We start from the raw sequence: 27,057 nt of genomic DNA, 5'->3' as shown, positions 1-27,057 counted from the left end.
CTCAAGATAGATGCAGACCATGGGCGTCAGAGGATAGGGCAACCGAGAAATAAAGCAAGCGGACACACTGTCACTAATTTCGACAGCAGCTAAGATCAAAAGATCAATTCAGTAGCATTTGTTGATACATGATATAACACCAGGGGAAAAGAAATGAAAATTTACAGTGTCCTATACAATACAATCCCAGTCGAAAGTTCACATGTAGGCAGACCGATATCAAATAAGAACAATTGTCAAGACTCCAGCTCTAGTCATCATCTTCAGTCTCCTCCTTAGGCTTCGAAGTAGACTCCTCAATAGAGGGCTTCTCAGGATTCCTTGTCGAGGCCGCGTCTACATCCTCTGCTGCATTCATGCGGAGTGGTTTCATAGGCCGGTATGTCAATCGACCCCTCTGGGCTTGCTTTAATCTTCTCTCCTGGCCCGCTTGTCCCGCCCTTCCGAGCACACCGGCAATCAATGTCACGGCCCGCAAACTGTCATCATTGGCAGGGATGGGATATGTGACCCGAGTAGGGTCGGCGTCCGTATCGATGATACCGATGGTTGGAACATTGTTGAGACCACATTCATGCAACAAGACAACGTTCTCGACGGGATTGAGACAAACGACAAGGTCGGGCTTGAGGGCACGGTAGTTTTCCAGTTCCTCCTGCCAGATCTTCACCTCCCCATCCAAGCCGTTCACAATCTTCTTCTCGCAGTGGCCCAAGATCTGCTGGCCATTAGTCAAACAACCAGGGATCCAGCGCTCAAAGATATGATATCCCTGAGCCAGTTCTGCAGCCCTGACCACAGCACGTTTCTGTCCCTTTCTTGTACCCGCGAACAGAATCAATCCGCCCTTGGCCGCGACCTCCTCCACGACCTTGGCCGCACGTCGTAGGTAGGCCGCCGTCTGATCGAGGGAGATGATGTGCACTCCCTCCCTGATACCGAAGATGTAGCGCGAGTTCTGGGGGTTCCAGCGGGAAGTCGAGTGACCGAGATGTGTCTGGGACGCGAGGAGCATTTCAAGGGTGACATCGGTGGCTTTCGGAGGGTTTCTGAGGAGGGCCTCTGGCCGATAGGCACCGGTGACAGTACTACCGAGACTGTGGAATTTGATCTCTATACAAGGGGAATGGTTAGCTTTCCAATCAAGCAGCGACGGGCTTAACAACGATGCTGCTGCGGTACTGACTTCGGATCTGGTCCTTGTCCAAATCCTCTCGTGGACCTGAACTGCCCGGTTCAGACACCGCGACAATTGGTGAAGGCGTCTCTAGTCGAGATGCTGGCTCCGCGAGGGGAGTCTGCACGGGGGTCTGGAAGGTGGTTTCGGTCGAAGAGAATCGGGCCAAACTGCGCGACTGACGGGGAAGAGCCCGAAGCTGGCGGCCTGGATTGGGGAGGAAATCAGCACAAAGTTCCCAGTTATGATACCTGAGACAGTTGGAATCTCACTTTGCCGCACACATAGTTGCCGAACAATCATATTGTCTTGTGTTGGCCCGGGGTCTGTTCTATAGCAGCTGATTCCAGGGAATCTTCCGCTCGAACTTTTGATGTCGGGCTTGGCACCATCCGTGCCTGAGGCCGTGAAGATGCGCTAAGCCGTTTACGGATCAGCTCTAGATGTCGGGGAAGTCCATTTGTCGATCGATCCCAGCTGTCTCGGGTGAATGATCAGTCAAGTATTATCTATCCCTCGTTCGACAGGCAGCTTGGATGTTCTCTATGGAGTACACCAACACATCATCAGGAGCCACCCTTCAACCTTCTTAGTGAATCCCATATCTCCGAGACTCCGCCGACCTCGGACACGCGTACTAGCCCATCCCAACTCCATACCCATACAGCATAAACTCACATACCACTCAAACCACCAACCACCCATTCCTTAATACCCAGGCCCAAACAACCCAATACAATACCAACCCCATAGATACCCCTACTGACCTCCTCCGACATCTCCCGGAAAGAAAACATCAGTCCACCAATCCCTCATAATCCCTCATCCCCGCAAACACATCCCCTACCGAACAAACAAAGATCAAAACACACCACAATCCCTGGGGAATATGTATGTATCTAGTCAGTCACGACCTGAGAAAGGCAACCCCGCCAAGTCTGCCAACGCACACAACGCTACGATAGAACCTTCTCGACCCCGGGTAAGGCAACCAATTGGCTAGGATACGCATTGCTTATGAATCCCCTGCCGGATCTGTCAGGTCATTTGCGAATTCTGTGGATGATCTTTTCCCGCTTGCTGACTGGGTTGTATTGGCTGGTAAGTGGGAGAGAGGGGGAAGGGAGAGGGGGGTTAGGACGTGGCAGGTTGGCTTTGTTAGGTACATTCGTGCTGTTGGGGAAGTTGTGGCATGGTGGTTGAGTATGTTTGCTAGGGTATTTATCCCTAGTAGTGATTGTGAACAGAACCAGAAATGGAGGTGTAGATTTTCAGATAGATTAATCTTCTCAAACGTGGGGGAGGCATTATTTCCCCGGAATGCGTGGAATTGCACATCAGAACTTTGCCGTCTTGGTCATGGGCCGAAAATTAATGGTGATAATTACCTATCTACCTAGATGGAAGTAAGTTGGGCTCGCAGGATGGAAATTCGGGAGGAAAAGGAAGGGTGATTATTTTCCGGCATGAAACGCTGAAGGTGGGGTTGGGTCGTCGAGACTTTCACCCCGCCACCTGAAGCCCCTCATCCAAACATCATGGGAGAACTCAAATGCGCGAGGATCAAGCGCAGGATGGATGGTCGGACATTGCACATGATGAGCATAAAACGGGTTTTTGGGCATTGGCAAAACAAGATATGGGAGTTTTTAAGTCTACAAATTAGTTTACTGGTAGGGAGCGTAATTATTGGGAGCACATTTATTTAATGAAGCCAAAGACTGTATGCCCTTTCTATGGTAATCAGAAGAGCTAGACTGGAATACAGCGTCGGTATCAAGTTAAAAGTTTCATCCGCACCAGGTGTGCAGAAAAGCGATCTCAAATATAGGAATAACAACAAAGTAGTTCAATAATTCTTAAAACCCGGCCGGCCGAACGAAGCAATGTCGATAAAATTCACGGTTGTCGAAGGGAATTCGTAACGTTAAAGCAATGGAAAGGAATCGGTGTAAAAAGAAGCCGTCTATCGCTTGAAGAAGCCGCCGAGCTGGTCCATCATGCCGCCGCTGCCGCCGTGGGAAGGAGGGGCACCACCCTGAGGGGGGTAGCCACCATAGCTGCTCTGGTAGTCCTGCTGCTGCTCATCCTTGTGCCTGTGCTTCTTGATAGCGTCTTCGGCAATGCTTCCCATGATGGCTCCACCGATGGTTCCGAGGAATCCGTGATCGGCCTTGTGACCGGCGAATCCGCCCGCCAGACCACCGGCAATGGCACCACCAAGTCCACGCTCACCCTCCTGGGCTCCGCCGGGGGCACCCTGGTTGTATCTAGAGATAGAAAGTCAGCTGGAATTCGGGCAGATAATAGATGGAGGAATAACATACTCGCCGCGCTGGTCCTGGCCGTACTGCTGCTGACCACCCTGGTGCTGCTGCTGACCGTACTGGCCCTCACCATACTGGGACTGCTGGCCACTACCGCCATAGTAGTCGTTGGCACTGCCGCCACCCTGGCCACCGTGCTGATTGTACTGGTCGTATCCACCCTGCTGGCCATATCCTTGCTGGGGGTATCCGCCCTGGCCCTGGCCGTAGCCGCCCTGGCCGTAACCACCCTGGCTGTAGCCTCCCTGCTGGTGGCCGCCCTGGCCGTAGTAGCCTTGGTTGTTGTAGCCGTCGTATCCGGACATGGTGATAATAGGTTTGATTGAATTTGGTTTGGTTTTGGTTGGTTGAAGTTGAGGATGAATAGGAAGGAAGAGGAGTGGATTTGGTAAGATGATGGAAAGAAAGACAGAACGAGGGGTTCCCGGGGCTTTTATAGTGGGATATTTGGCCACTTGATAAGGTGATCTGGCACTGCAGGGCTGAGCAGGCGCCGTGCTGACTCGCCCAGGGAGGAGCCCCACCAAGATTCAATGAAGCCCCCGTTGCGCCAAGACCTGAACCCAGTGAGAAACACGGGACAATATTACGCAGTTCAGTCACAGCGCTGTCATGGACAGGGGCTGGACGCTGTATTGGACCCCATGAGCCTGCTCAGCCTGGCGGTTGCCGTCCGGATTGTGGCTGTTGTGAGGCTGATGCCGTACGGAATCACTAGATCCCCGCCACTATGCAGCGCGGGGTGGCTGTGTCATGTGTTCATGATGAGCGCCGGCTGCTGTTGATCCGTCTCTGCCGGAATTCCTCCCCGCCAACCTGGGGATCGATCAGGTTGGACGTAGGTACTTTTGTTTTTTGCCTGAAGTGGCAAATCCAACGGCCTTCTATATTTATTCCCAATCAGAAGTACCTCATAACTACGCGGTTACCATGATACGCATAACGTTACATTTGGCCCCCCTTTCCTACCATTTACCCCGTAAGCGCCCAACCAAATTGGCGTCGGAGTTGGCACGGATAGATGCAGTGACGTTACCATGGTACCACAATACGTCCTACCGAGATCCTGATGGCCCTGATACACAGCCTCATGGTGGCTTAGTACTAGTAGGCTCCTTCCTGTGCATATACCAGGATGACTGTGCTAATAATAATGGCGTGATGCCGATACCCGTTCAGTACGGGTATTCCCTTCGCCGAGTCCATTGGACAAATCCGACCTTGAACATGCTTGGGGCTTTTTAACCGATAGAAAGCAAAGCCACTGCCATACAACCTTTTCCTGGGAATTCCGGATGTCGGAATCGCGCCTACTTTTCCCTCCGTGTTTGCCGGACTCCGTGAGGGTTCCTAATTGGGATTGAAGACGACCGGCATTAGCAGGCAGACACATTATTTTCATCCACTAGTGCAAAATTACATCCGCCTACGTAACCCTAGTGCTGCGAATACGTACGAGCAGTGGAGGATCCGGAGGAAATTTGGGCTCTGAGTGGCCCGCTCGCGACGGGTTCCAGTCGGTTTGCTGGATTCCATATCTTGGACCCTTGGCGATTGATTGAGGCTTGCAACGATCGGGCTCGGGCTCGGGCTCGGGGCTATCTATGGGGCACTGCGAAGTTGATCAGATAGTGATGCGCGCCCGTACTCCGTTGATAGAACACAGATGGCCGAATCAGCCTTGTCGACTGTCATTCTAGAATCCTCGGGCCATCCTCCGAGATTACTAGGCCAGGGTTCTGCCTGGCATCGGGCGGAGAGCTGAGAGGAATGCCTGTCAATTGTAGGCAGCAAGACTGAGGTTTAGGCGTCCAGACATACTCAAGAGGCAACAGCCTGAAGATTATCTTACCTGAAGATTTCGTTAGCTATAATATTCTTCATCGTACTTGAAGATTATTGTCATGGTAACTATTGATCCACAGACCTGGGGTGGCTGTTTATTTATGTAACCCAGTTCGGGGACTGCACCCAAGACATCATCTGCTTACACACCACACCCAACCCAACAGTATCAAACCTTATCAACTCAAGATCCAAAACTTGCACCAAAAAAGCGGTGCAACAAGCTCATCGTCCCTTACAACACGCAGAACGCAAGGTGGAGTGTACCATGTTGCACATGTCGACCATTGCCCCTTAACGAGCCCGCCTTATGCTGTAGCCACGCGGCAAGAATTTTGGTCATGGATATTTCCAAGATTTCCCAAGGTCCTCGCCAGCAGTGCGCTCGGGTCTAATAAATCGATCATCATCTGACTTTATCAGCCAGCAGCGGTGACCAACAGATTGGTCCGGTTTAAGGTTATAGTTTCAACGATGGCTCAACGGTGGGTAGCCGCCTGACCGACAGTGCTGTGTCCACTCATGGAGGAAGTTTCAGCAATCAGCATCCATGACCCCAGATCTTCCTACATACGCACAGTTGATCCCAAAAATTCGCTCATAGTCAGAATTTCAACACCGGCGCATGGGACTTGACAATCCGATGATCTTCTTGTACCCCACATATCGCTGTGAAACTGTAAGATGGGTCCTTTAGAGCACCATTGGGTATCTATATAGTATATAGGCACCTTCCCAGGATGGAGCTAGAGGAAATTCTCCTTGACTCCAGGTCGCTTCTCCCACCGGAGGACTCCTGACCTTGTTCTTGCCCTTCCAGTCTAGAAAGCGAACTTTGGACGTGTACAACTGCGGTCGAGATGACTCTCATCTCTTTCTTGTGTTTATTCCTTTCCGGTATTCCGCACGTATTTTCGGCCTCTATACCCAGTCCCCCGACCGTCTACCTCATCCGCCATGGCGAGAAGCCTCCGGATCCTGAGGACAGCGGACTTAACGCAGATGGTTTCAGACGCGCAGAGTGTCTCCGAGATGTATTCGGACTGACCTCGCCTTATAGCATTGGCCATGTGATGGCGCCCAAAATCAATTCACGTAAGCCATGGCGCATCTTACACAGTTGCTTCCACACCATACTAATCCGTTTTTTTCTGCGCTATTCAGAGGGGCAGCACAGGCGCTCCTATGAGACCGTACTCCCCGTCGCCACGGACCTCAGTCTTATAGTTGATACATCTTGCAAGCGCAATCGCGTGGGATGCGTGGCGCAACGCATTAGAGAATTTAAGGGAACCGGGAATATTTTGATTTCCTGGCGCCACAGCAGGATGAGGGAGATTGTCCAGGCTTTGGGCTTTGATGACCCTCCGGAGTATCCTGACGAGCGGTGAGTTAAGGGGTAGTATTTGGTTTTGGGCTAGGCCAGTTACTAATGAAGTCCTATCTAGGTTTGACTTGATCTGGACCATTCCGTTTCCTTATAACAATGTTACCGATATTCGAAGCGAGCTATGCCCCGGATTGGACGTGCCATCTGTGTTGAATGTTCAATTGTGATTGATCATCATGGTCTGGTACCTGATGGTCATGGAAGCCAGCCTTTCATGTGGATGTGGATGTAGATGTAGATGTATGTGGATGTGGGATGGGAATGAAGATGATGACCATTTATTTGTATATGAAGCTGAAGCGAGTCATGTTTGTTGGTCAAGGATACGGAAGATGGATATGCATATAGGTACAATGATGACTGGGAGAGTAATACGTAGTAGTACTGTAGTATCGTTCGCCGTAGTTCGCCAGTTGGTTGGGGATCGGCGGTAGCAAATACAATCCGCCGAGGGGGGCCTGGGGCCCACACCGTAGTACACAACCAGCGAGTGTGCGCGCGGGCGGTGAACAGCCGAGCGGAGACAGAGCGCCAAGATTTCAACCTGCCCACCCAATTTTTTCGAGATATCGCCGGCCTTCGCTACTTCGACCGAGCGTTGCCCAAAGATCCCCTCAACCTCCAGTACGTTATCGGTATAACGGTTTGAACCCCTGGACGGTCAGCGGTCACTCTGTTTCTTGCAGGATGGATGATATCGAGGTGTGTTGTTCCGTGCATTGCACTAAGCCCGATCACGAGTTTGACCTCCTCTTTTTTTTCTTCTCAGGAACGGCTGCGAAGCCATGCCCAGGCCTTCGACGGTTTGCTGTCGCTGATCCCGGCCAAGTTCTACTACGGCGAAGATGGCAGTGTATGTGACTTGTCATATTCTGTTTCGTGCAAAAAAACTCCCTTTGCCCTTCTTTTTCTCCCTTGTCCCAATGCCGCACCCAAGGCCTCGCTGACCGCAATGCCGGGAATAGGATCAATGGAAGCGGAAGAAGCAGACCAAGGAGCAGGCCCGTGAAGCCAAGCGGGCGAAGCTGGACCCTGATGCCGCCAAATCAGCCAAGGATGTAATGGACGAGAACGCCCGGAAGCGTAAACGCGACGAAGAACGGAATGAGGACGACGCTTCTGACAGCGGTGAACTCGGGTCCGAGATGCCTAAAGAAGGACTGAAAAGAGGCGATGCGACCACGAAGAAACAGAAACAGGCTGAAGATTCCGCCAAGTCGACCGAAGATGCCGAAGCGCGCAAGAAGTTGAAGGAAGAGAAGAAAGCCCAAAAGAAAGCGAGCCAGAAAGAGAAGAAGAAAGCAAAGGAAGCTGCCAGGAAGGCAAAGGTAGTCGAGCAACAGCCAACCGAGACCAAGACCCGCGCGGCAGAGGCCGCGCAAACATCCGGATCAACCCCCGCTAGTAAGACTAAGGATCAAGAACAAGAGGACAGCGACAGCGATGACAATGAAAGTGTTGACGGCGTCCCCGCCGAGGAGCTCTCACTCGAATTTAGTGCCGAACATGAAGAGCATTCATCCTCTGCATCTACTCCGAACTCTGGGCTAGACGCCTCCAATCCCCAGTCGGGCAGCTCTTCCATATCTTCGATCGTTCCTCCAGCCGAAGCCTCTAAATCCTCCACCTCCGAACCCAAGCCTCTCAAGGCTACTCCCGATGAACTGAAGGAACGCCTACAGAAACGGCTCGATGAGCTTCGCGCAGCCCGCCATGCAGACGGGCTGAACGGCAAGCCCGCCAGAAACCGCCAAGAGCTTATTGAAGCCCGACGCCAAAAAGCTGAGCAACGCAAAGCACACAAGAAGGAGCTGCGCCAAAAAGCCAGGGAAGAGGAACAACGGGTGAAGGATGAAGCCATGGCCCGACGCTTTTCTCCTGGTGGCTCGGGTTCCCTCCTCGCCTCCCCGCGTTCCCCGGCGGACTCTGTCGGCTCAAACAACAACTTCGCCTTTGGGCGCGTTGTCTTCGCCGACGGCCAACATGCCGACCCCACCCTTTCCAATGTTCGGGATCAACATAAGAGCAACGGGCCCAAAGACCCCGCCGCGACGCTCAAGGCCGTTGAAGCCAAGGCGGCGAAGCTTGCTGCCATGGACGACGAGAAGCGTGCTGATATCGAGGAGAAGGACATGTGGCTGAATGCGAAGAAGCGGGCGCATGGCGAACGAGTCCGTGACGACAGCTCCTTGCTGAAGAAGGCCCTCAAGCGCAAGGAGACGGCCAAGAAGAAGTCGGAGCGCGAATGGAAGGAGCGTCTCGAGGCCGTCAAGAAGGGCAAGGATATGAAGCAACAGAGACGCGAAGAGAACCTCCGGAAGCGGCGGGACGAGAAGGGCAACAAGGGAGGCGGCGGCGGCAAGAAGCAGACAGGAGGCAAGAAGAAGTCCAGGCCAGGATTTGAAGGTAGCTTCAAGGCCAAGTCTGGCGGTAAGAAATAAGCCACATTGGCTGGGGGGAGGGGAGGAATCCGTCCAGTGTATAATATGACAGCGTGTACATACATGTACCGAAGAATGGGCTGAAAAAGGAAGAACAAAAAGGGAAACCAGAGTGGTGAACGATGCTACAGATTGAGCCGGAGCTCGAGACAAAAGTTGAGGAGTGTGGGCATTGGAGAAACGGTGTTTGGGGAGTTACTCTGGAGGTTTCTCTGTTCGTTTTGTGCATATATACCGAATCTCACGAAGCATTTTGTCTTTCTGTTTACCTTCTACTGTCACGTACATGCAGTAAGAGGCTTCCATTCAAACTAACCATAACCCGAAAAAACTTTTGTCAACAACTTGTGTCTGCAACTTTTGTCTATCGCAACTTTTGTCTATCGCAACTTTTGTCTATCGCAACTTTTTTTTGTCTATCAGCTTTTAGCACACACGTCCCTGCCAGCAGGATGAGTTCATGCCCACCCAGTTACAGGGACACAAAGATGTTTCTCATCCTTCGCTTCCAAGATGGCAGCAACCATCTTATCAATTGCCTCCATACGCTGCTCTTTCGTCAGGCATTTCATCTTCAACTGCCCGTTCGGCAGACATTCAATGTCCCTCTGCTCCTTCGTCAGACATTCAACCTTTTTCTGATCGTTTGTCGGACATTCCACCCCCTTCTGCTTTTTCATCAAGCTCTTGATCGCCTTCTGCTCTTTCGTCAGGCGTTCAATCTCCTCCGGATCTTTTATCAGAATCTCAAGCTTCATCAGCTCGGCCAAGACATCACCGACCCAATGATGACAATTCCACTCCGAACCATCATTGTTCACCCGTGTATTGGAGCAGGCATCTTTGATCATGGCACTGGTGAAACCTTCATGAAATGTGGTAACCAGAATATGTCGCTCCAGTTTACCGCTCTCTGCATGATCCTTCTCAACCTCTTCGAAGTGGTAATCCCTCGACGCCCCCACTATATGCAATGTACTCTGCGTGCCATCACCATAATCCAGGTATATGCTTGTATGACGGAACTCGATGCAGTCGAAGGGTTCGGCGCGGAAGACGAGCACGGACAATGTAATAGCCATGTCGAATTGAAGTCATGCGACTGGACTTTGCTCAGCTGGACTCTGGTCAGCTGGACAACCCCCCCGTTATATAATGTCCTGCAAGCCCCCTCCATAGTGCGTATTTCGGCACTCTCCATCTGATATAGCCTGCAAATTCCAACATGAAACAACCCGATTCTGAGGTATTCCATCCCAGTATAAGGCAAACAACATGAACGATGGCCCTTAGTCCCGGGTCCTCATTTCTTGTGGCTGCTGTCCTGGCATATATCATCGAATATCTCGGTGATAGTCTACATACTCACAGCAATAAAAACTACTATGTCCTGTTATATTCCACCCTAAGAGAAGGACAAGTAGCGAACAACCCGCCTCATTCTTCCCACTCTTAAAAGCCCTATCAATTCGGCCCTTCTAGACCCCTAGCCAAACGACCAGCAGTAACCAAGCAAGCCTTACCATAGGAACAAAGAGACACACAAAGGAAAAATAACCTTAAACCCTCCTCCTTTGGATCTACGGCTCGGCACGTAACCGTCCGCCTAGGACGGGATTCTCCTCGATGATTGTCAGTTTACTCCCGCGATATTCCACTAACCAAAGAGCGCACTCGAGTTTCGAAGAAGACTGACGGAAGCTCATCAAAATAGACCGAATCTAGACCGCAGAAGTCGATGATGGCCTTGGATAATGATAATAGGGGATGAAGTGAGCAAGCCACTAATCAGGTCTTACTACTTTATCATATCGTAGATCACCTATTTATCCCTTAGGAGTCTTGTAGGAATCTTCCACAGTATGTATTCCACTCTACCTACCATCTTCATTGCTTCACGACCCGTGAGTTCCTGTGTATTTGGTCATGGTACAATAGAAATCATTCCCCGGTAATTCTATGGCAATGCTGTATGCATTGTATTGTATCTGGACGTATCTTAACCTAGCCGAAAACGAATATAAGATCCACCACTTTTACAGTTCGTCTTGGCTTCCATGATGGAGAGAGAGATTTGGTAGCTCTAGTATATGGTGGATTGTCTTTGTTCTTGTTCTGTGCGGCCATGTATGCTGTTTAGCTGGCTTTGTTGAGGACTGGTCTTAGAGGCCTGGATTGAATGTGCTGTCGACTTGGATTATCTCTGTTTGGGGGCTGTAGAAGGGTGAAGGGGTTCGGGTGACAAAGGATAGAGAGTCTTATGGATACGAGATGGAAGACTCCAGCGGCTTGCGGAAGTGAGCAGTGCGGCTCTGACTGGGCGTGTTAGAGTGCGACGCGAATAGTCACTAGGTACTAGTAGGCTATTGTCTGAGATGCATTGGCTGGAATTATCCCATATAAACCTCTGGCCCAGGCAAGATCTACCGAGTAGCACATAACAAAGGAAAAATTCTTTGATTGGATCCTAGACAAACAGAAGTAGAAGCAACGCGACATGGAGGATTTCCTTCAACATCAAAGACAAAACCAGACCCGGAATCGGATGACTGAGGAATTCCGGTAGACCCGACTAGTACAGAAGGTAATCAGGGGAGGGAAGGGGAGGGCGTTAGATATGTACAGAGTGGGAATAAATGGGGTGGCTACAAGCCAGGCTTTCTAGCTCGGAAAGACTTTCTTCTTATATCATGTTTCTTGCATCACTTTCACTGGAGTGTCAGATAGACACTGTGGTCGGTGTCAACTGCCTATTCAGATGCATTTTAACGGTAAGGAGCATCGGCTCTGATGGCAGCAGCAATTTCGGGCTCCCACTTGTCACCGTTGGCAAGGAGCTTCTCCTTGTTGTACAGCAGCTCTTCACGAGTTTCGGTGGCGTACTCAGCGTTGGAAGCTAAAGCAAGGATTGTCAGTCACGGTTCCACGAGCTGTGGTCAATGCGGTGTGCACTCACTCTCAACAATGGCGTCGACCGGGCAACTTTCCTGGCAGTAGCCGCAGTAGATGCACTTGGTCATGTCGATATCGTAACGCGTCGTGCGACGGCTTCCATCCTCACGCTCCTCAGCCTCAATGGTGATAGCCTGGGCCGGGCAGATGGCCTCGCAGAGCTTGCAGGCGATGCAGCGCTCTTCACCGGTGGGGTAGCGACGCAGAGCGTGCTCGCCACGGAAACGGGGGGAGATGGGACCCTTCTCGAAAGGGTAGAAGATGGTGTAACTAGCCCGTCATCGCATCAGCCGGCAATGCCATTGAGAGGTAAGATCGATGAACCGGCCAAGGTGCCCCACGGGGGAGATCCGACGACGATGTGCACCGACGCAGACAAGGCAAGCTGGCGAGGGGCGACTTACGGAGGTCTGAAGAACTGCTCCAGCACGACGTACATGCCGCGGAACAGCTCAGCCATGAGGAAGTACTTGCCGGCCTTGTCCAGGGAAGATTCGGAGCCTTCGTCCCATTTCTTCGGAGGGGGCAGACGGAAGCCCGGCTGGGGGGGACCAGCTGGCGTAGCTGCCCGGCTCACCGAGGAAGAGAAGTTTGCGATGGAGCCCAGAGGCGACGAGCGAAGAGGGAAGGCTGTAGGGCGGGAATAGGCGACGAGCCTGGCGATGGACTGGGGGGCGGCCATCGCGGAAGTCGAGGGAGCGCGAGAAAGAGCGGGGAGGGCGAGGGGAAGGGCAATTGGAGAGGGGGGACAGCAGCAATTCGAACCAGAAGCGTCGAAGTTGGAAGTCGACGAAGTTCTGCTTGGCCGCCGGCTACTGCTTAGGTCATGGCTTTCTGCCGCCCCCTGATTGGCCCGCCGCCAGGATTTTGCTTCCCCCGAGCCGCAACAGAATCCAAACTGCACTCATCATCTCCATCATTTCCAGTTCCTCCCATCACCTCCCATCACCACCACCACCCGCTTCTTTCCATTTCCCCCCACCTCTCCTCCCACCTCTTCTCTTTGGTATCTCGTCCATCATGTTCCGCTCCGCTATCGTCCGCTCCCTCCGGGCCTCCGCCCCCCGTGCCGTCAAGACCTCGGCTCCCTTCCAGATCCGTAGCTCTGCTGTCGCTCGCCCGGCTCAATTCTCCCCTCGCTTCGCCTACCAGGGTGTCAGACTCTACTCCGCTCCCGCCGGTCTCAACAAGGAGGAGGTTGAGGGTCGGATAGTCAACCTTCTGAAGAACTTTGACAAGGTGCGTCCGCATCGGGTTCCCGACTTCCATCCCCAGCAAGGAATTGTATGCGACGACTGATTGCATGGTGACTAACGGAATTGCATTATATACAGGTTTCCGATGCTAGCAAGGTTAGTTGACATCAGATGGCGGCCTGGCGCACTGGCTCGGCATTTTCCCTCGGACAAAGGACGATTCTTTTAACGCTCAACCCAACAGATCAACGGTGCTTCTCACTTCGCCAACGACCTCGGCCTGGACAGCCTGGATACCGTTGAGGTCGTCATGGCCATCGAGGAGGTATGAACGCCCATCCGCGTGGTTTCGGATAACGTCGTACTGATAGGATGTCTACAGGAATTCAGCATTGAGATCCCCGACAAGGATGCCGATGGCATCCACGGTGGTAAGTGTGGCCCTTGAGTCACGGAGTTTACATGCTGATCATCCTTCTGCAGTTGACAAGGCTGTTGAGTACATCCTTGCCCAGCCCGATGGTAAGCTATTCATCCCTCTTTCCCGCCACGGCAACGGAATACTGACTCCTACGGCAGCCCACTAAATACGAACGTAATGCGAGGACTCGAGAGTGGGTTGGGGGATTAGAATAGAAAAGAAAGGGAATGCTGGCGTGCATCTACGCGGGACTTGCCACCGCGGAGGTGCCGGGAGTCGGTCGCGCTACTCTGTATGCTGATACATGCCTGTGCTCTTTCACTCTATTATATCGTGTATATCATCTTCAATGCAGTTTTGACTGATTTTGGCTGGTCGGTTCGTAACGCTCTTCTTTGGAGGGAAGCCGGGGTAGGGACTGGGGGCATTTGCCCAGGACAGTGGTAGCTCCGAATTAAGCTTGGAATCGCACGCGGTGGCAGGTCGGAACGAATCTGATATGTGGTTCCGTGGGATGACGTGGAGGCTACCGAGTCGGAGGGAGGAAGAACGAGGGCACCAGTCAGCGATTGTCTCACACAGGTGAGGGCGAGAGGCGTGGGAAGAAGAGTATCCGTAGGGGGGGTACATACTAGATACTCCGTACGGCTGAAGTTGAAACAAAGTGCAGGCGAATGAAAGCATGGGGCTGGGATGATGGGGTCCGTCACCGGAGAAGCACGACTGGAGGCGGCAGCTGGCAGACCAAGCGCCAGATAGCCTTAGCGACCGCATCAATCTCATATCTCCTTGTCCTCCATCTTCCTCCTCCACCACGGCTGTCTCGCTTTCCCACCCGCCTGAATTGGCGTTTCTGGTTCCTCCCCGGTTGCGTTCCCCACTGCCTGGCCGCCCGTCTCCTTCTCCGCCCATTGATTGTCGTCGGCCTGCCTTTCCTCTTCTTCCTCCCCCCCTGACAATTTCCCGCCCAGCAAACTTTCGGCGTCACTCTTCCATTCCAGCAACTCCAACCTCCGATCCTCCCACCCGCTCCAAGGCACCGACCTAATAAGCAATCACCAGTCCATGTCGCATGCGATAGCGGCTTAGACCCCCATCACTCGCGTGCTGACCGACACTCCGTCTTTGGTCCCTTTATCCCTCCCCCGCTCCCGATCCCCAGACGCTTTTAGATCCTCATGGCCTCAGCCGGGGGCTTGACTCGCCGACGAGGTGGCGGTCGAGTCGCTGGCGCCGATGAAAACGATGACAGCCGAGTCTCCTCGCCAGTCTCGAGAAACGGCTCCTCTCTGGATAACCGCATCCCCGAGACCTCGTTCACCAGCTCCGAAAATGGTCACAAGATCGCCTTCGACCCCAGGGACATTAGCGAGACGGAGGAGCGCAGCAAGCAGCCCAAGCTGACGCTGATGGAAGAGGTGCTTCTGCTGGGATTGAAGGATAAACAGGTGAGCCCCTGGCCTGTACAGTACATGGATTGGTGAGGGGATTCAATAGCTGACAGGCGCGTTCTGGATGGTTGGTGCCATTGTAGGGTTACCTGTCTTTCTGGAACGAGAACATCTCATACGCTCTGCGGGGATGCATCGTAATTGAGCTAGCGCTTCGGGGCCGGATCAGCATGCAGAAGGATTCTTCTCGACGACGTTTCCCTTTGGCCGATCGTGTGATTGAGGTGGTCGACGATACGCTGACAGGGGAGGTCTTGCTGGACGAGGCGCTGAAGATAATGAAGTCGAGTGAGAAGATGAGCGTGAACTCCTGGATCGATCTGTTAAGCGGTACGTACGGGAGGACTTGGCAATTCTACGATGTCTTATTATTGAGTCCACCCTGGTTACTATTCATACAATCGCTGACTTGACGTGTCTCCCGACCAGGTGAAACGTGGAACCTCATGAAGATTGGCTACCAGTTGAAGCAAGTGCGCGAACGCCTCGCCAAAGGCCTGGTCGACAAGGGCATCCTCCGGACCGAGAAGCGCAACTTCCTCCTCTTTGACATGGCTACGCATCCCGTCGCCGATGGAGGAGCCAAGGATGACCTCCACCGCCGTGTCCGCAACGTCTGCAGCAGCCGTACCGTGATCCTCCCCGCGAATGCATGGCTCCCCGAGGACGTCGAGTTCCGCTACCTGCGGACCATCACTATGGTATGCGCGGCCTATGCGGCCAACGTGCTGGAGAATGCGCTCGTCACCATGAGTCACGAGGCTCGGGAAAGGGCGTTCGCGCAGGTGGATGAGTTACTGGCGGAGTACTCTCAATGGCCTTTTGGCCGGAGGGCAGGAGGTTCGCAGGCGATTGGTGCCAACTTGGCGCAGGCCATCAACGACGAGGTGAACAAGGCGAAGGACAGGGAACTTCAGATGGAGGTACGTTGTCAATCAATAATTCTCTGCGCTCGATACTAACCTTGGTACAGATCGTGGCAGCATGTTTGAGCGTTTTCACTAGACTCGACTCCCTACTGTAAGGGTATTCCCCTATCGTCATCTGCTATAGTCCCCAACCTAGCTCGTCTTTCCATCGTCTTCCCCTTCTTATGCTATTGGTTTCTGAAACATCAAAACACTACCACGGGGAGCTACTGGGCTTCTTCATCTTGAAGTAGTCACCGGGATACCGGTTGGAACTGGCAAAGTGGCGTTTATATGAAATCCGTGGAAAGCGGTCCCTTGCATTGTTGTACGAGATGTTCGAATCGATCTCCCTTGATCGGTTTTGTTGTCTGTTTGATTCATCTTTCTTCTCCATCCACTCGCCCTCCGTCCCCCGTGGCAAGGGCATGCCATGTGTATTGCATAAAACACATCCGACAGGGCACGTCGTATCGTGTCCTTTTGAAGTCGGTTCAGATTCGGTCAGGACAGCACCAGAAGAAACACTACCTTCACTTTCTTCTCAACAACAGAGCCAGACACGACCCGGTATGCCACGATGAAACGCAACTGGTTTGTGTCAACATCGACAGACAAGACGGGAGATAAAACAATTCATGCAGAGGAAAGAGAGACTAAGTTCGAGATCAACCCCGGCTGGAGCTCTCTGCCTTACTTTCCTTCTACGATTCTTTCCTCAAAATTTCCCCGATTTTCTTTCCTACCTAACTAACCTATAGGTAGTCAGGCAGTCCCATTCTAATCATCTATCCCCTTCCTCTTCTTCTTTCCCCTTTGCTTTTTTTTTTTACATATACAGCAAAAAAGCTCCTTCTCGTCTGCCTGTGTTCGATCATCCTCCTTCCTCCGCTTCCTCTTTCATTCTCTTGGTGTCATCTCCAATTCCATGTATGTACCATACATACCGGGTGCTTTGCCAACTTTCCCTCCATCAGCCCCACCTCTCCCACCAAACTCATAGTTAGAGTTAACCATCTACTGAGGCTCTTGTTTTTGTGCCTGTTATCCTGTCTGAATCGGATCGAGTTTCTACTCTTTTCTTTTTCTTTTTCTTTTCTTTACTATTACTCTTTCTTTCCCTTCCCTACTTTACTCTTGTTCGACCTCCTTCTAGCGCTTACCTTTCCACCATGTCGTTAGTTACTTTCATCGGTACCTTGGCTGCCTGTAAGAATCATTAACAAGAAAAGAATTTGGTGTTACCTTGTGGGTGGTGAGATGATCCGCGAGAGTATGGCGGGGAGGTGAGGATGAAGGTTGAAATCTAGTAGTCTAGCATTCTTGTTCTTGGTTCTAGTGCGCTGCAGCTTCCAAGTATCGTACATTCTTGCAACAGGCTGCTATGCTGAACGAGAAACATTCCTATATTACAGAACGCTGAAAGACCAAAAAAGTACACGCAATGCTATACTAATTCACGCGAATCACCATCATGCCTCCCCGTCGTCCTCCGCCTGCTCCCGCCGCCCCCGAAGCTAGCACGTCCGTGCCATCAACCAGTTCCTTGATGCTCTCGACTCGTCCTTGGATCTCGTGCGCCTCGACTAGCTCGGAGACACGACGCAACGCCTCACCGTTGGGGCTGACCACGACAAACCGGCTAAGCACGCCATCCTTGCGCGGTTCCTCTTTACCCAGAGGATCCCGGTCCTCCGCGGGTGTGGAGTCCACGGCGGTCAAGACAGCCCCGTGCTCTCTGATGACCTTTGAGGAGTGCGCTTGTTCAAACATCTCCTCGCCAGCGCAGTCCAGGACAACATCGACGGGATCCCAGTGGTTCTTGCGAAAAATGGATCCAAGATTGTAGTCTTGCGGCAAGGGAAGCGGTGCGTATATCGTCTCGTCTACCCCGTACTCACTTCGCAGGTACTCCTCCTGATCTTCAGCATCGCAGGTCGCGCAAATCCAGGGGCGGGAGTGCGGGAATAATGACTGTGATCGAAGCAATTGTAGTGCCTGGGTGCCGACCTCGTTGTTGCGGGCATTGGTAATAAGAACCCGCAACTGCCGGCGATCGTGGCCACCGTTGCCGGGGTCGACTCCAGCATACTTGAACAAGGCCTCCCAAGCCGTGAGAGCGGGCAGGGGGATGGTGGCTGCTTCGGCCGCGCTGATGTTTTTGGGCTTGTATGCAAGCTCATCTTCCGCAACGGCAACGTAGTCGGCTGCGGCGCCGTCGCGACTGTATTTGATCAGACCGAAGACGGCATCCTCGACTTTGAACTTGGGCCCGTCCGGGTTCCAATGGTCGGTTTGAGGGGTGCTGATGACCGTACCGCAAAAGCTATGCAGTGGAATCTGGGGGATCGATTTGGCTGGATTGAGGATCTTGGACAGCCGGAGTTCATCGTGAGAGAAAGCCGCTGCCTGGACTTTGACGAGGTATTCATTCCCCGAGGGAATGGGAGTTTGGAAGTCGGAATCGAACTTGACGTGGGAGTCCACCCTGGGTTCGTCCAAGGCCGTGAGGTCTGTGATGGCTGTTGATGCGGGGCTGAAGTAGATTGCTCTCATGGTTGGTGGTACGAACGTCTGTTCGTCCATCGTCGTGGACTGAGGCTTCGCGGGCTTCATAACGACTTGCCTAGCCTCGCTCGCCGAAGAAATTGACACGATGTCTCCACGAACTTTTGATCTAGCTATTCAAACTCAATTAGGATGATTTGGAATGAACCGCTGTGACCGTAGTTACTGTGAACCTTCGCTGTGTCTGGCGATAGGTGCGATAGAAGACCTGAACCAGAGACGCAAACTTGCTTAATGATCTCTGTCCTTTTTGTCCAACAAACCAGGGAATTCCTGCTCGTCTACAGCTTCTGGAGACCAAGGGAGTATAAATTCTGGTGTGGCTGCAGCCACCGTGGTTGATCGCTGGGAAATACTCTCATGTTGACGTAACCAAAGTATGAGTTGCTTATCTCAGCACCGAGTCAACGGTCATTGAGAGATCGACACCCATCGTACCATTGATCAGGCGAGATTAACTTTGTCACCGTGCCTTGCGGTGGTGGCGGGAGATTCTGCTGATATTATTTCCAGACGTGTGCCTGTCGACTGCCTTGACTTGAGTTCCGCCACGAGGTGGTGTACTTCGGCGGGCTGTTCGAACACCCTCCAAATATACTCTGGGACCCCCGCAAAAGCAGCTTTGAACCTTTCCGGCGAATTCTGCTCCTGCAGGTGTGGGACATCGACAACCTTTCTGATCCAGATAGCTTGGATCCAATCCGGATGTCTCTTGTAGAGTTCTGCATAAGCTTCGGGGTCTTGCTGGGTCGAGTCTCCGATACAGAGCACTTGTCGCTGGGGAAACCAGCCATGGATTTTCTCAGAGCGATCCACCTTGTACTCGCCAGTATTTACAGTGAAGGACTTCACCAGCTCGCTAACATCCAACCAGGAAGTATCGCGAAGGATCATCGTACCCGGGCTGAAGTATGAACCAAGGAACCTGTGCAAAAATGGGTACAAGTTGTATGGGGAAGCAGAGATGTAGAACCATGTCGGCACAAGCTGGTTCTGGATATGGGCATAGAGCTGAGGCATTCCGGCAATGGGTCTAGGATCTTCGACAAATGTGGTGCGAAGGATGCCAGTAGACTCCGAGGTCATAGTATACTTGATCGTATCATCGATGTCGGAGATGACCAGCCAGCCCTCTGGGCTCGCAAATATGGTGTCCATGAATACTCCACTTCCCCACCCCCGAAGGTACGATCGAATCTTGGTGCCGTCCGTGATGTGCTGGCTATCTGCGCTGATGGTTTGACTACTAATGCCACTGTCATCGGTGGGTCCGATCTGCTGCATCTGGATGGTATTGTTGGGGAGGGGTGTTTCTAATGTCATCAAGTGTGCGGATGCAGTGTGAAACAGGAATGGCTGCAGCCGTTCTGTTATCCGGTGGCGCGTCTCCTTGTCCGTGCCTATTTCCCCATCCAGTCCAATGAGATCTGCAATCAGGGCGACAAGTTTGGTGATGTCTTTCCGGCTATCTTTCCGGAAAACACAAGCCACGACTTCTGCGCGCCACGATCCTTGCCCCGATATTGTGGATGACGCCGGCTGGTAGGCCGTATTGTCGAACAACCATACAGTGTGCTGGCGCGCGTCTGCCATTTGGATTGAGGGGGGTTTTGACAGAAAGGATGTGACCAGTTGCAGCATGCTCGAGTCCCGCTTCCACGCATGTGCTATTCGTGCGACTTTTTGGAGGATGGTAGGGTCTTTGGAGATTGTTTCAGAAGACATTGTTAGTGCGCTCTTGTTCAAGTCAATAAAATAGATCCCGGAGATGAGTCGAAACAAAAGAAAAGGGAATGTGATGATCCAGGCAAGGTAACTATACTATCGAGAGAGTGAACCGCTCTGTAGATAGTGAAAGATGGTTCAAAGCCAGTTTATGGTCTCCATAATCTACTTTATAGACCACCACGAGGCAATTTTGTTAGCCACCTGATGCTGCAGAATCGCAATGTTGATCCCAAGCCGCGGGGCAGTGACATCTATTCTTGTTCAGGCAGACTAGCCTGAGTCATTTCCTATTTGGATGAGTCAGGGGAACAGGGCCATAAGGCTGTGTCCCTGTGGGGTATAGGATCGATAGAAACATGCAGACTGCTAGGCACTTGCATGAGAGGTTCGTCGCCTGGCGCCCGGTCAGCCTGGGGTGACTTGTGACCTATGGGAAATCGAGGCGCAGCGGCTGACCGGTCCTCAAGGGTGTGGTCGAATTGGCAATTCGCGTCACCTGCAGGCCACGCAGGAACAGGGATTAGGCCGATCATTGAACTTTACGGAGTCGGACCGTTGCTGTCTGTGTAACTTGTGTGGCGGTGAGAATGCCCAGGATGTCCTGCATGGCAATATTGCAACAACGTCACTGTGTTGGATGGGTTGATTGGATATGGATGTCTGTTGAGATGAGCATTAGTTACATGGTGTCACTGACAATGGTATCTTTCCAGTCGGCCCGAGCCAAGCAATCACGCGGCATGTGAGCAGTCATGGTCAAAGTAGGATGACAGCCCTGCTGTGATCTGTGACAAGCGCTTCTGATGGATAAAGTAATGCAGAGGGAGAGGAGAAGAAGAAAAACGGAGGAGAGAGAAGCGAAAAGAAGAGACGAGCAAAGTACAGTAAGAAAGGGCGACGGGGCCTCGATCGATGGGTCTTCCCGATCGGGAAACTGCGACATCCGCACATCATCACATGACCGGACATACCCCCGCGGTTTGTTACATGGTCTGCAAAGGTTTGCTTTAAGGTAGAGTAATGTACGGATTCTGGCAGAATCAGTAGAATCAATGCTAGCATCAGGACGGACAGTGGGCAGGTCAATACTTTCGGGCCGGCCAGATCACGTGCAGCGGCCAATCTGAGCGCGTCTCGGTGATCGACACCCATCACGTCGATATCCGACTCCAGCGGTTGACAAGAGCTCTACTTGGAAAGATCCTCGTGGTCAGCGATTGTTTCCTATCATGCGCGCGTATCTACATAACGAAATATGTTCGCAGGCCGCAGTTGAGTAATCCATTGCGAGATCTCCCCAAAGCCGCAGCCAGCAGTATGGCTAAGACCATCGACTGGCGGAGTGGCCAGGTCTATACCGAGTCAACCACCGTCCCCTCTTTGTCCTCGTCCAAAGGACCATCCTGGGTACATGAGACGCCCTTCTTGTCGAGAGGCTGGGAGGAGACCAGCCAGGCCGGGGCCCCCTCTTTGCAGCACTCCGCAATGAGACAGCTCTTGTCTGATCAGAGAAACCTACAACCTGCCCTGTTTGCCAACGTACCATGGCGCATCGCCGGCTATCTTTGGGAGTGCCTTGGCAGGAGGTAAGGGCGCCTCCATTAGTAATGAGCGGATCTAACTTTGCCATAGCAGGAAAAGGACGCTATACAGCTGGAAGCTTTTTGCAACAGCATACCCCGAGCAATTTCGAGCCGTCAGCTCCTACCGATCCATGAAGATCGAGGGTCCGAAGATGCCCATGCGAGAATACCTAGGGCTAGTGAAAAGTGACTCGCTAAGCTGGAGGACGGTGTTGACGTTGGTCTCGTCATTCGCCAGGGTCCCTGAACTCGTAGAGATTGCCAACATCAGGAACCTGGTGGCACTGGAAATTGCCACGCCATCGCGTCCAGCCCCTGTTTTGGATGAGGCCGAGCCGCCGCCGTCCGCGCTCAGTGACCGTATCGTCCGAACGTGGAGTGAGCTGGCGCAGGATGCGGGGGCGTTTGCGCATCTCCGGGTGCTGGTCTTGTCCCATCAGACGGACCTCTCGCAGCTGACGCTCGGGTATCTGCGAGACTTTCCGTCGTTGCAGATGGTTGTAGCTGAGGACTGCCCGAGTCTCGTCTCTGCGAGCGCGGTAAATCCCGACGTCGATGGATGGGACGTGATCATTGAACCAGGACAGGCCGAGACCCTTTACGAGTATTACCAATCGAGTATCAGGGATGAGGCGAAAGAATCGTCTGTTCTAGCCGACGCCCCGATCCTCGATTTTCAGGTCGGACAAAAAACCGGCCGCGCACTAGGCCAAAGGTTAAAGAAGCCGCGACTGGTCTGCTTACGCCGCGCGAAAGCTTACGAGCGAGAGCCGGCTCCGAAGAGGCCGAAAGTGGCAGCAAACACCCGTCCGCGGGGTCCCAAAAGAGCCGTGATGAAGGAACGCAGCGCAAAAGATCTGGGAGGGATCTTGCAGGAGTTTCTCTGACTGCAGCGACTGGGGATGCCGCTGTCAGTGGAGGTGGGTCGGCTGAATGATGTCACCGGGCCTCAGGGGGTGGTCGCTCTTTATCATAGTGCCATGTAGGAGCACCCTCCATTGGGCTTTGAGGGGTATACATAGACCAACAATGAGCCACCCAACCTGTATCGCCGAACCAGCTAATGTAGATAGGATTTAAGGGGGAAAGAAGTGTAGACGAGAAGCTGGAGGAGCTGCTGGATGACGCCGGGATGACAAGCGGGGGGCGCTGATTGGGCGGCCGGGGAGCCGCCGCATCCCCGCCTTTGGCCTCCTTTCAAGTCGGTTTCACCTTCGGGCATCTCCATCTCGCCTCCATCTGGCCAGCTCTTCTTCCTTGTCAGTTCGGCTTTCACTGCCCCCCTTCGATGCTGTTGATCTCCCACGGGAGTAACACCTCCCCTGTCTGATTACAAATATAAGAACTCTTCTACCTTGAATCCGCTTCCCAATACTCCGCCCCGACCCCTCCTCCTTACCTAAGCTCCTCCTCCCCGACGACTCCAAATCCGACCACCATGACGGACCGCCCGGTGGAAACGTTGGCAGACAACAATTCCAGTGGATCAAACGTCGCATCTCCCCGATCTAGTACGGATTCCCGGCCTCCCTCGGGCAGTCTTCGGTCCCTCCGCCTCTCCTCGCACCTCCCGAACCATCAACACCGCCAGAGTATCAGCGACAGCCTCCGCGCAGCGCCGGGATCGCCGCGAGCACGCCGACAGCCCTCGCTCACGCAGTCTGCCATCCAGAGTCTTATCGATAATCCACCGGCCCCAAGCAATGCCAACCCCGCGTTTGTCGGCCGGGACTGGCGCGAGATCTCAATCGGAGAGCTGGTCAGCCCAGACGACCTGAAGTTCGTTGAGGTGGACACGGGCATTGAAGAGGCGACGAATGTGGGCGCTGCTGGATCCTGGTAGATGGCCGAGTCGAGCTGACGCTACTAGATTCTGATCGACTCCGGGGCTGCGGTTCTGCTGATCCGGGAATCACCCCAGCACAAGTCGGCCGTCGGCACCTTTGACTACTCCGATCTGAACGCATACCTTCTGCTAGCGGCGGGACTGACACAGCCGGGCGAGGAGCTCCTCGCGTCGTACGAAGAACTAGCGCGCAAGGCGAAAGAGGGCCTTCCGATCCCACTGCGGGACGTCAAGGATCTCGGCCGTAAAGAACCGCTGACGACGCTGCCGGCATCGGCCAATGTGATGACGGCGGTGCAGACGTTCGGCGGCGGCGTGCATCGCGTGGTGGTGGTCAGCGAGCGGGACGACAACGAGGTGGTGGGCATCTTCAGTCAGTTCCGGCTGGTCAAGTTTCTGTGGGAGAACGGCCGCAGCTTCCCGGTGATCGACCAGCTGTATCCGCAATCACTGCATGATCTGCGGATCGGATCGCGGGATGTGGTCTCGATCAAGTGGGTATCTTGAACGTTTCTCATTGACTCGACTGACCGCGTGCAGTGGCGATCGGCCGCTCGTTGAGGCGCTGCAGATCATGAATGACGAGGGTATCTCATCCATTGCGGTGGTGGATAACCACTTCAATGTCGTCGGCAATATTTCCACGACAGATGTCAAGGTATGCAGCTCCCCCCGGCCAGCAAATGCAGCTAACAGGACAGCTTCTCACCCGCTCGTCATCGCTCCCACTGCTCCGCAATACGTGCACGCATTTTATCTCGGTGATCCTGTCCAACCGCGGACTTGAAGAGGGCAAGGACTCATTCCCTGTGTTCCATGTCAACCCGGGGTCGACGCTGGCGCACACTGTTGCCAAGGTGGTAGCCACCCGGTCACACCGGTAAGCCGCTCCACTGATCCCATAATCATACCCTGCTCACATGTACAGCCTCTGGGTAACCGATCCGCTGTCTCCATCGTCATCGGGGCCTCCCACGCCGTCCCACTCATCGGTGCACATTCCTCTCGCGAACAACCCCAGCCCGCCGCAGTCCCCGGCCGTCAACAATGGCAGTGCGACGCACCTCCCCAACCCGCCGGCGGCCTTCCTGAGCGCGCCATCGATTCCGGCATCGGCATTGCCAGGGGCACGACTCTCGGGACGACTAGTGGGGGTAGTCAGCCTGACGGATGTTCTCAACCTCCACGCGCGCGCCAGCGGACTGAGTCCAGCGGACCCAGCCGAAAGCCGCAGCCGACGACGACGCAGCAGCAGTTCAAGCGTGGGGGTGCGGCGCAGCGAGGAGATCGGCCGGGAGTTGTTCAGTGGACGAATCGTGTAGCCACTCCCCCCTCCCTCTCTCCATCTATCTTTCATCCTTTATTTTCTTTTTTTTTTTTTTTTTTTACTTTCAGTCTGTACCTAGATCGACTCGTACATATTCAATCTCATACTAGTATTGTAGCAATTGCACTGCCCATCTGTCCCCACCCAAACTCAAAAATCCCTAGGTTCAAACTCGGAAAACACCCGCTTTACATACATCTCGGTATGAATACATGTATCACTTTTACGCCCCATCTTTCCCCAACCCCCATTCCTCATTCCCCAGTACTAGTATCAGCAATGACCCACTCAGGTGTCCCTACTTTATTCCTCCCCTCCACTAGTGACGGCCCAGTACGTGTCCATGGTGGCAGTGTCAGCGAATCACTGCGTAGATGGACAGATGAGTAAGGCTCCGGGCATCCCCGAGACCGTGTGCAGGTGGATAGCACGTAGATAAGTAGTAGGGTGAAGTAGAGTTTGGGTTCATCCAGGGCACGAGGGTCCGGAGGAGATCCGTTGCCCTCAACTACCTGGGTTGGGTGGGTTAGGATAGGGGTTAGAGTAGGTAGATCTGCTATCTATCAGTGTTGTAGTAGTAGTAGTTAGTGCCTGGGAATTGGTGGCAGGCTTGGGTTGGGTTATGTTAGACGGTGGCGAATATGCTATCGGTGGCTATGTGTGTAGTAAGGTACGGATAGATGATCAGGTGGGTAGGTAGGTAGGTAGGTAGGTGAATGGCTAGATTATCTGCCTGTCTGTGTGTAAGTACCTCACTTGACATGATTCAACATACATAGAAGGAATATCTACCTCTATCCCCTTAGGTATTATACTCAGTAGATACTACTTACATACCACAACTCCAAACATAGGTTCAGTACTTAGGTTAAGAAAAGCCCATATCCCAAAAAGACACACCAATCAACCAATCACTAACCCATAACCTAAGTGGCATCTCTATTCCTATCCTATCCTATCCTACCTATATCCCCCACCCTACTCCACCCCCACTCCCACCTAACCCATCCCAGTGATCCCCATGCCATGCCATACCATCCCAAAATAAACACCAAAATCCAAAACACCGACCTGCAACCGAACCCCATCCAAATCAATACCTCAAATCGAGTCTAGACTTTGGCAAACGTCGTCTAACTCTACCCACCCAAGGCAAATACCACTACTAGACAGTAGACACTAGTCTTTAGACCCCCGGCTAGCGCAAGGCTCAAGGACCAGTAGATATCGATATCTATCTATCCTCTAGGCCTGATCGCGGCTAGCGGGATCGGGGGAAACATCGAGGGGAAAAACGCCGGCCAATGGGTGGTGATGCCGGGATGACGGAAATTATTTCCCTCGTGTGGTGTGTGTTAGTAGGTTGGTGGTGGAAGTATAAGTTTTTTTACATCCCCCCCCCAATACTACGGAGTATCTATGTGGTATTGTGTTTACTCACTGGGTTTGAGAGGGGGGTGGTGATGGTGGTGGTGGTGTTAGGGCTAAGAGGGTAGGGTTAGGTACTGTGTCGAATAGGAGGAAGTAGCTTGTCTCATTGCTTCAGTACTAGTACTAGATATAAGGGATCGGACATATGAGTAAGATACCAGAGAAGGTACTACAGAGTACAGAGTATCTAAATCGCTTAATCACACACCACACCACCAACCAAATGCTCCCCGTTATCCAAGTATCTCAGCCAACTCCAACCACGGACGCCCCCCACCCACCCAACTTCCCGGTCCCAGCAGTCCCACTCTTCAGATCCCATCCAATGATCAAACAAACTTCAACTACACAACTACACACTAAGTAAGAAGAAGTGACTACGGTAGTATCAAACAAGAACTAACCCTCATCCGTCGCCATCCGCACAGACCACCCTCCTCTTGCAGATCCCTGCTCAGTACCCACT

The 27,057-nt window shown here is 52.9% G+C and overlaps 10 protein-coding genes across 10 annotated transcripts; 4 read left to right on the top strand and 6 right to left on the bottom strand.

The window, feature by feature from the left end:
* On the bottom strand, window positions 1-1,480 carry BO94DRAFT_499103 (mitochondrial 37S ribosomal protein uS2m; the record flags this gene model as incomplete). The annotated part of the gene is made up of 3 exons (XM_025609362.1): window positions 1-1,113; window positions 1,187-1,384; window positions 1,450-1,480. The coding sequence occupies 3 exons, from the start codon at window positions 1,478-1,480 to the stop codon at window positions 251-253; spliced, it is 1,092 nt and encodes a 363-aa protein (XP_025464261.1). The 3' UTR covers window positions 1-250.
* Window positions 1,481-3,143: 1,663 nt separating this feature from the next.
* hel10 (putative high expression lethality protein Hel10) lies at window positions 3,144-3,809 on the bottom strand (the record flags this gene model as incomplete). Its single annotated transcript, XM_025614056.1, has 2 exons — window positions 3,144-3,447; window positions 3,505-3,809. The coding sequence occupies 2 exons, from the start codon at window positions 3,807-3,809 to the stop codon at window positions 3,144-3,146; spliced, it is 609 nt and encodes a 202-aa protein (XP_025464260.1).
* Window positions 3,810-4,544: 735 nt separating this feature from the next.
* On the bottom strand, window positions 4,545-5,388 carry BO94DRAFT_577741 (uncharacterized protein; the record flags this gene model as incomplete). Its single annotated transcript, XM_025615187.1, has 5 exons — window positions 4,545-4,623; window positions 4,676-4,909; window positions 4,961-5,116; window positions 5,167-5,278; window positions 5,357-5,388. The coding sequence occupies 5 exons, from the start codon at window positions 5,386-5,388 to the stop codon at window positions 4,609-4,611; spliced, it is 549 nt and encodes a 182-aa protein (XP_025464259.1). The 3' UTR covers window positions 4,545-4,608.
* Window positions 5,389-6,209: 821 nt separating this feature from the next.
* Window positions 6,210-9,180, top strand: BO94DRAFT_473676 (putative 60S ribosome biogenesis protein Rrp14; the record flags this gene model as incomplete). The annotated part of the gene is made up of 6 exons (XM_025608485.1): window positions 6,210-6,444; window positions 6,514-6,736; window positions 6,978-7,128; window positions 7,227-7,363; window positions 7,469-7,592; window positions 7,717-9,180. The coding sequence occupies 6 exons, from the start codon at window positions 6,210-6,212 to the stop codon at window positions 9,178-9,180; spliced, it is 2,334 nt and encodes a 777-aa protein (XP_025464258.1).
* A 731-nt stretch (window positions 9,181-9,911) lies between these two features.
* BO94DRAFT_425418 (uncharacterized protein) lies at window positions 9,912-10,262 on the bottom strand (the record flags this gene model as incomplete). The annotated part of the gene is made up of 1 exon (XM_025607439.1): window positions 9,912-10,262. A coding segment is annotated over one exon (351 nt), but the record flags the coding sequence as incomplete, so codon positions are not given.
* Window positions 10,263-11,548: 1,286 nt separating this feature from the next.
* On the bottom strand, window positions 11,549-12,910 carry BO94DRAFT_538323 (NuoI/complex I 23 kDa subunit family protein). Its single transcript, XM_025612467.1, has 3 exons — window positions 12,537-12,910; window positions 12,137-12,402; window positions 11,549-12,076 (listed from the first exon to the last, which is right to left on the bottom strand). Exons 1-3 carry the CDS (start codon window positions 12,812-12,814, stop codon window positions 11,946-11,948), a joined length of 675 nt encoding a protein of 224 aa, XP_025464256.1. The 5' UTR covers window positions 12,815-12,910; the 3' UTR covers window positions 11,549-11,945.
* Window positions 12,911-13,070: 160 nt separating this feature from the next.
* Window positions 13,071-13,933, top strand: acpA (acyl carrier protein). Its single transcript, XM_025612466.1, has 6 exons — window positions 13,071-13,371; window positions 13,467-13,484; window positions 13,573-13,653; window positions 13,711-13,759; window positions 13,812-13,850; window positions 13,908-13,933. The coding sequence occupies exons 1-6, from the start codon at window positions 13,153-13,155 to the stop codon at window positions 13,913-13,915; spliced, it is 414 nt and encodes a 137-aa protein (XP_025464255.1). The 5' UTR covers window positions 13,071-13,152; the 3' UTR covers window positions 13,916-13,933.
* Window positions 13,934-14,794: 861 nt separating this feature from the next.
* Window positions 14,795-16,313, top strand: BO94DRAFT_202962 (GOLPH3/VPS74 family protein). Its single transcript, XM_025606108.1, has 4 exons — window positions 14,795-15,197; window positions 15,284-15,530; window positions 15,630-16,123; window positions 16,174-16,313. The coding sequence occupies exons 1-4, from the start codon at window positions 14,928-14,930 to the stop codon at window positions 16,222-16,224; spliced, it is 1,062 nt and encodes a 353-aa protein (XP_025464254.1). The 5' UTR covers window positions 14,795-14,927; the 3' UTR covers window positions 16,225-16,313.
* A 954-nt stretch (window positions 16,314-17,267) lies between these two features.
* Window positions 17,268-20,401, bottom strand: BO94DRAFT_568378 (uncharacterized protein; the record flags this gene model as incomplete). The annotated part of the gene is made up of 4 exons (XM_025614674.1): window positions 17,268-17,315; window positions 17,633-18,718; window positions 19,033-19,063; window positions 19,215-20,401. 4 exons carry the CDS (start codon window positions 20,399-20,401, stop codon window positions 17,268-17,270), a joined length of 2,352 nt encoding a protein of 783 aa, XP_025464253.1.
* Window positions 20,402-23,223: 2,822 nt separating this feature from the next.
* On the top strand, window positions 23,224-25,194 carry BO94DRAFT_627009 (gamma subunit of 5'-AMP-activated protein kinase). Its single transcript, XM_025617385.1, has 5 exons — window positions 23,224-23,806; window positions 23,858-24,327; window positions 24,374-24,491; window positions 24,535-24,713; window positions 24,762-25,194. Exons 1-5 carry the CDS (start codon window positions 23,426-23,428, stop codon window positions 25,153-25,155), a joined length of 1,542 nt encoding a protein of 513 aa, XP_025464252.1. The 5' UTR covers window positions 23,224-23,425; the 3' UTR covers window positions 25,156-25,194.
* The last annotated feature ends 1,863 nt before the right edge of the window (window positions 25,195-27,057 follow it).

Source organism: Aspergillus sclerotioniger (genome assembly GCF_003184525.1).
Source record: "Aspergillus sclerotioniger CBS 115572 chromosome Unknown BO94scaffold_27, whole genome shotgun sequence".
NCBI lineage: Eukaryota > Fungi > Ascomycota > Eurotiomycetes > Eurotiales > Aspergillaceae > Aspergillus > Aspergillus sclerotioniger.
The sequence above is the reverse complement of the archived record's forward strand: the minus strand, read 5'-3'. Positions and strand labels throughout refer to the sequence as shown.

Bases quoted from the DNA above. Each gene is read 5' to 3' on its own strand.
- BO94DRAFT_538323 (XM_025612467.1), bottom strand. From the start codon at position 12,814: ATGGCCGCCCCCCAGTCCATCGCCAGGCTCGTCGCCTATTCCCGCCCT. The intron at 12,403-12,536 runs GTAAGTCGCCCC...ATGACGGGCTAG, and splicing joins GAGCAGTTCTTCAGACCTCC to TTACACCATCTTCTACCCTT. The intron at 12,077-12,136 runs GTGAGTGCACAC...TCCTTGCTTTAG, and splicing joins GGTCGACGCCATTGTTGAGA to CTTCCAACGCTGAGTACGCC.
- acpA (XM_025612466.1), top strand. From the start codon at position 13,153: ATGTTCCGCTCCGCTATCGTCCGCTCCCTCCGGGCCTCCGCCCCCCGT. The intron at 13,654-13,710 runs GTATGAACGCCC...GGATGTCTACAG, and splicing joins TCGTCATGGCCATCGAGGAG to GAATTCAGCATTGAGATCCC. The intron at 13,760-13,811 runs GTAAGTGTGGCC...ATCCTTCTGCAG, and splicing joins TGCCGATGGCATCCACGGTG to TTGACAAGGCTGTTGAGTAC.
- BO94DRAFT_202962 (XM_025606108.1), top strand. From the start codon at position 14,928: ATGGCCTCAGCCGGGGGCTTGACTCGCCGACGAGGTGGCGGTCGAGTC. The intron at 15,198-15,283 runs GTGAGCCCCTGG...GTGCCATTGTAG, and splicing joins TGGGATTGAAGGATAAACAG to GGTTACCTGTCTTTCTGGAA. The intron at 15,531-15,629 runs GTACGTACGGGA...TCTCCCGACCAG, and splicing joins CTGGATCGATCTGTTAAGCG to GTGAAACGTGGAACCTCATG.
- BO94DRAFT_627009 (XM_025617385.1), top strand. From the start codon at position 23,426: ATGACGGACCGCCCGGTGGAAACGTTGGCAGACAACAATTCCAGTGGA. The intron at 23,807-23,857 runs GTGGGCGCTGCT...TGACGCTACTAG, and splicing joins GCATTGAAGAGGCGACGAAT to ATTCTGATCGACTCCGGGGC. The intron at 24,492-24,534 runs GTATGCAGCTCC...CTAACAGGACAG, and splicing joins TTTCCACGACAGATGTCAAG to CTTCTCACCCGCTCGTCATC.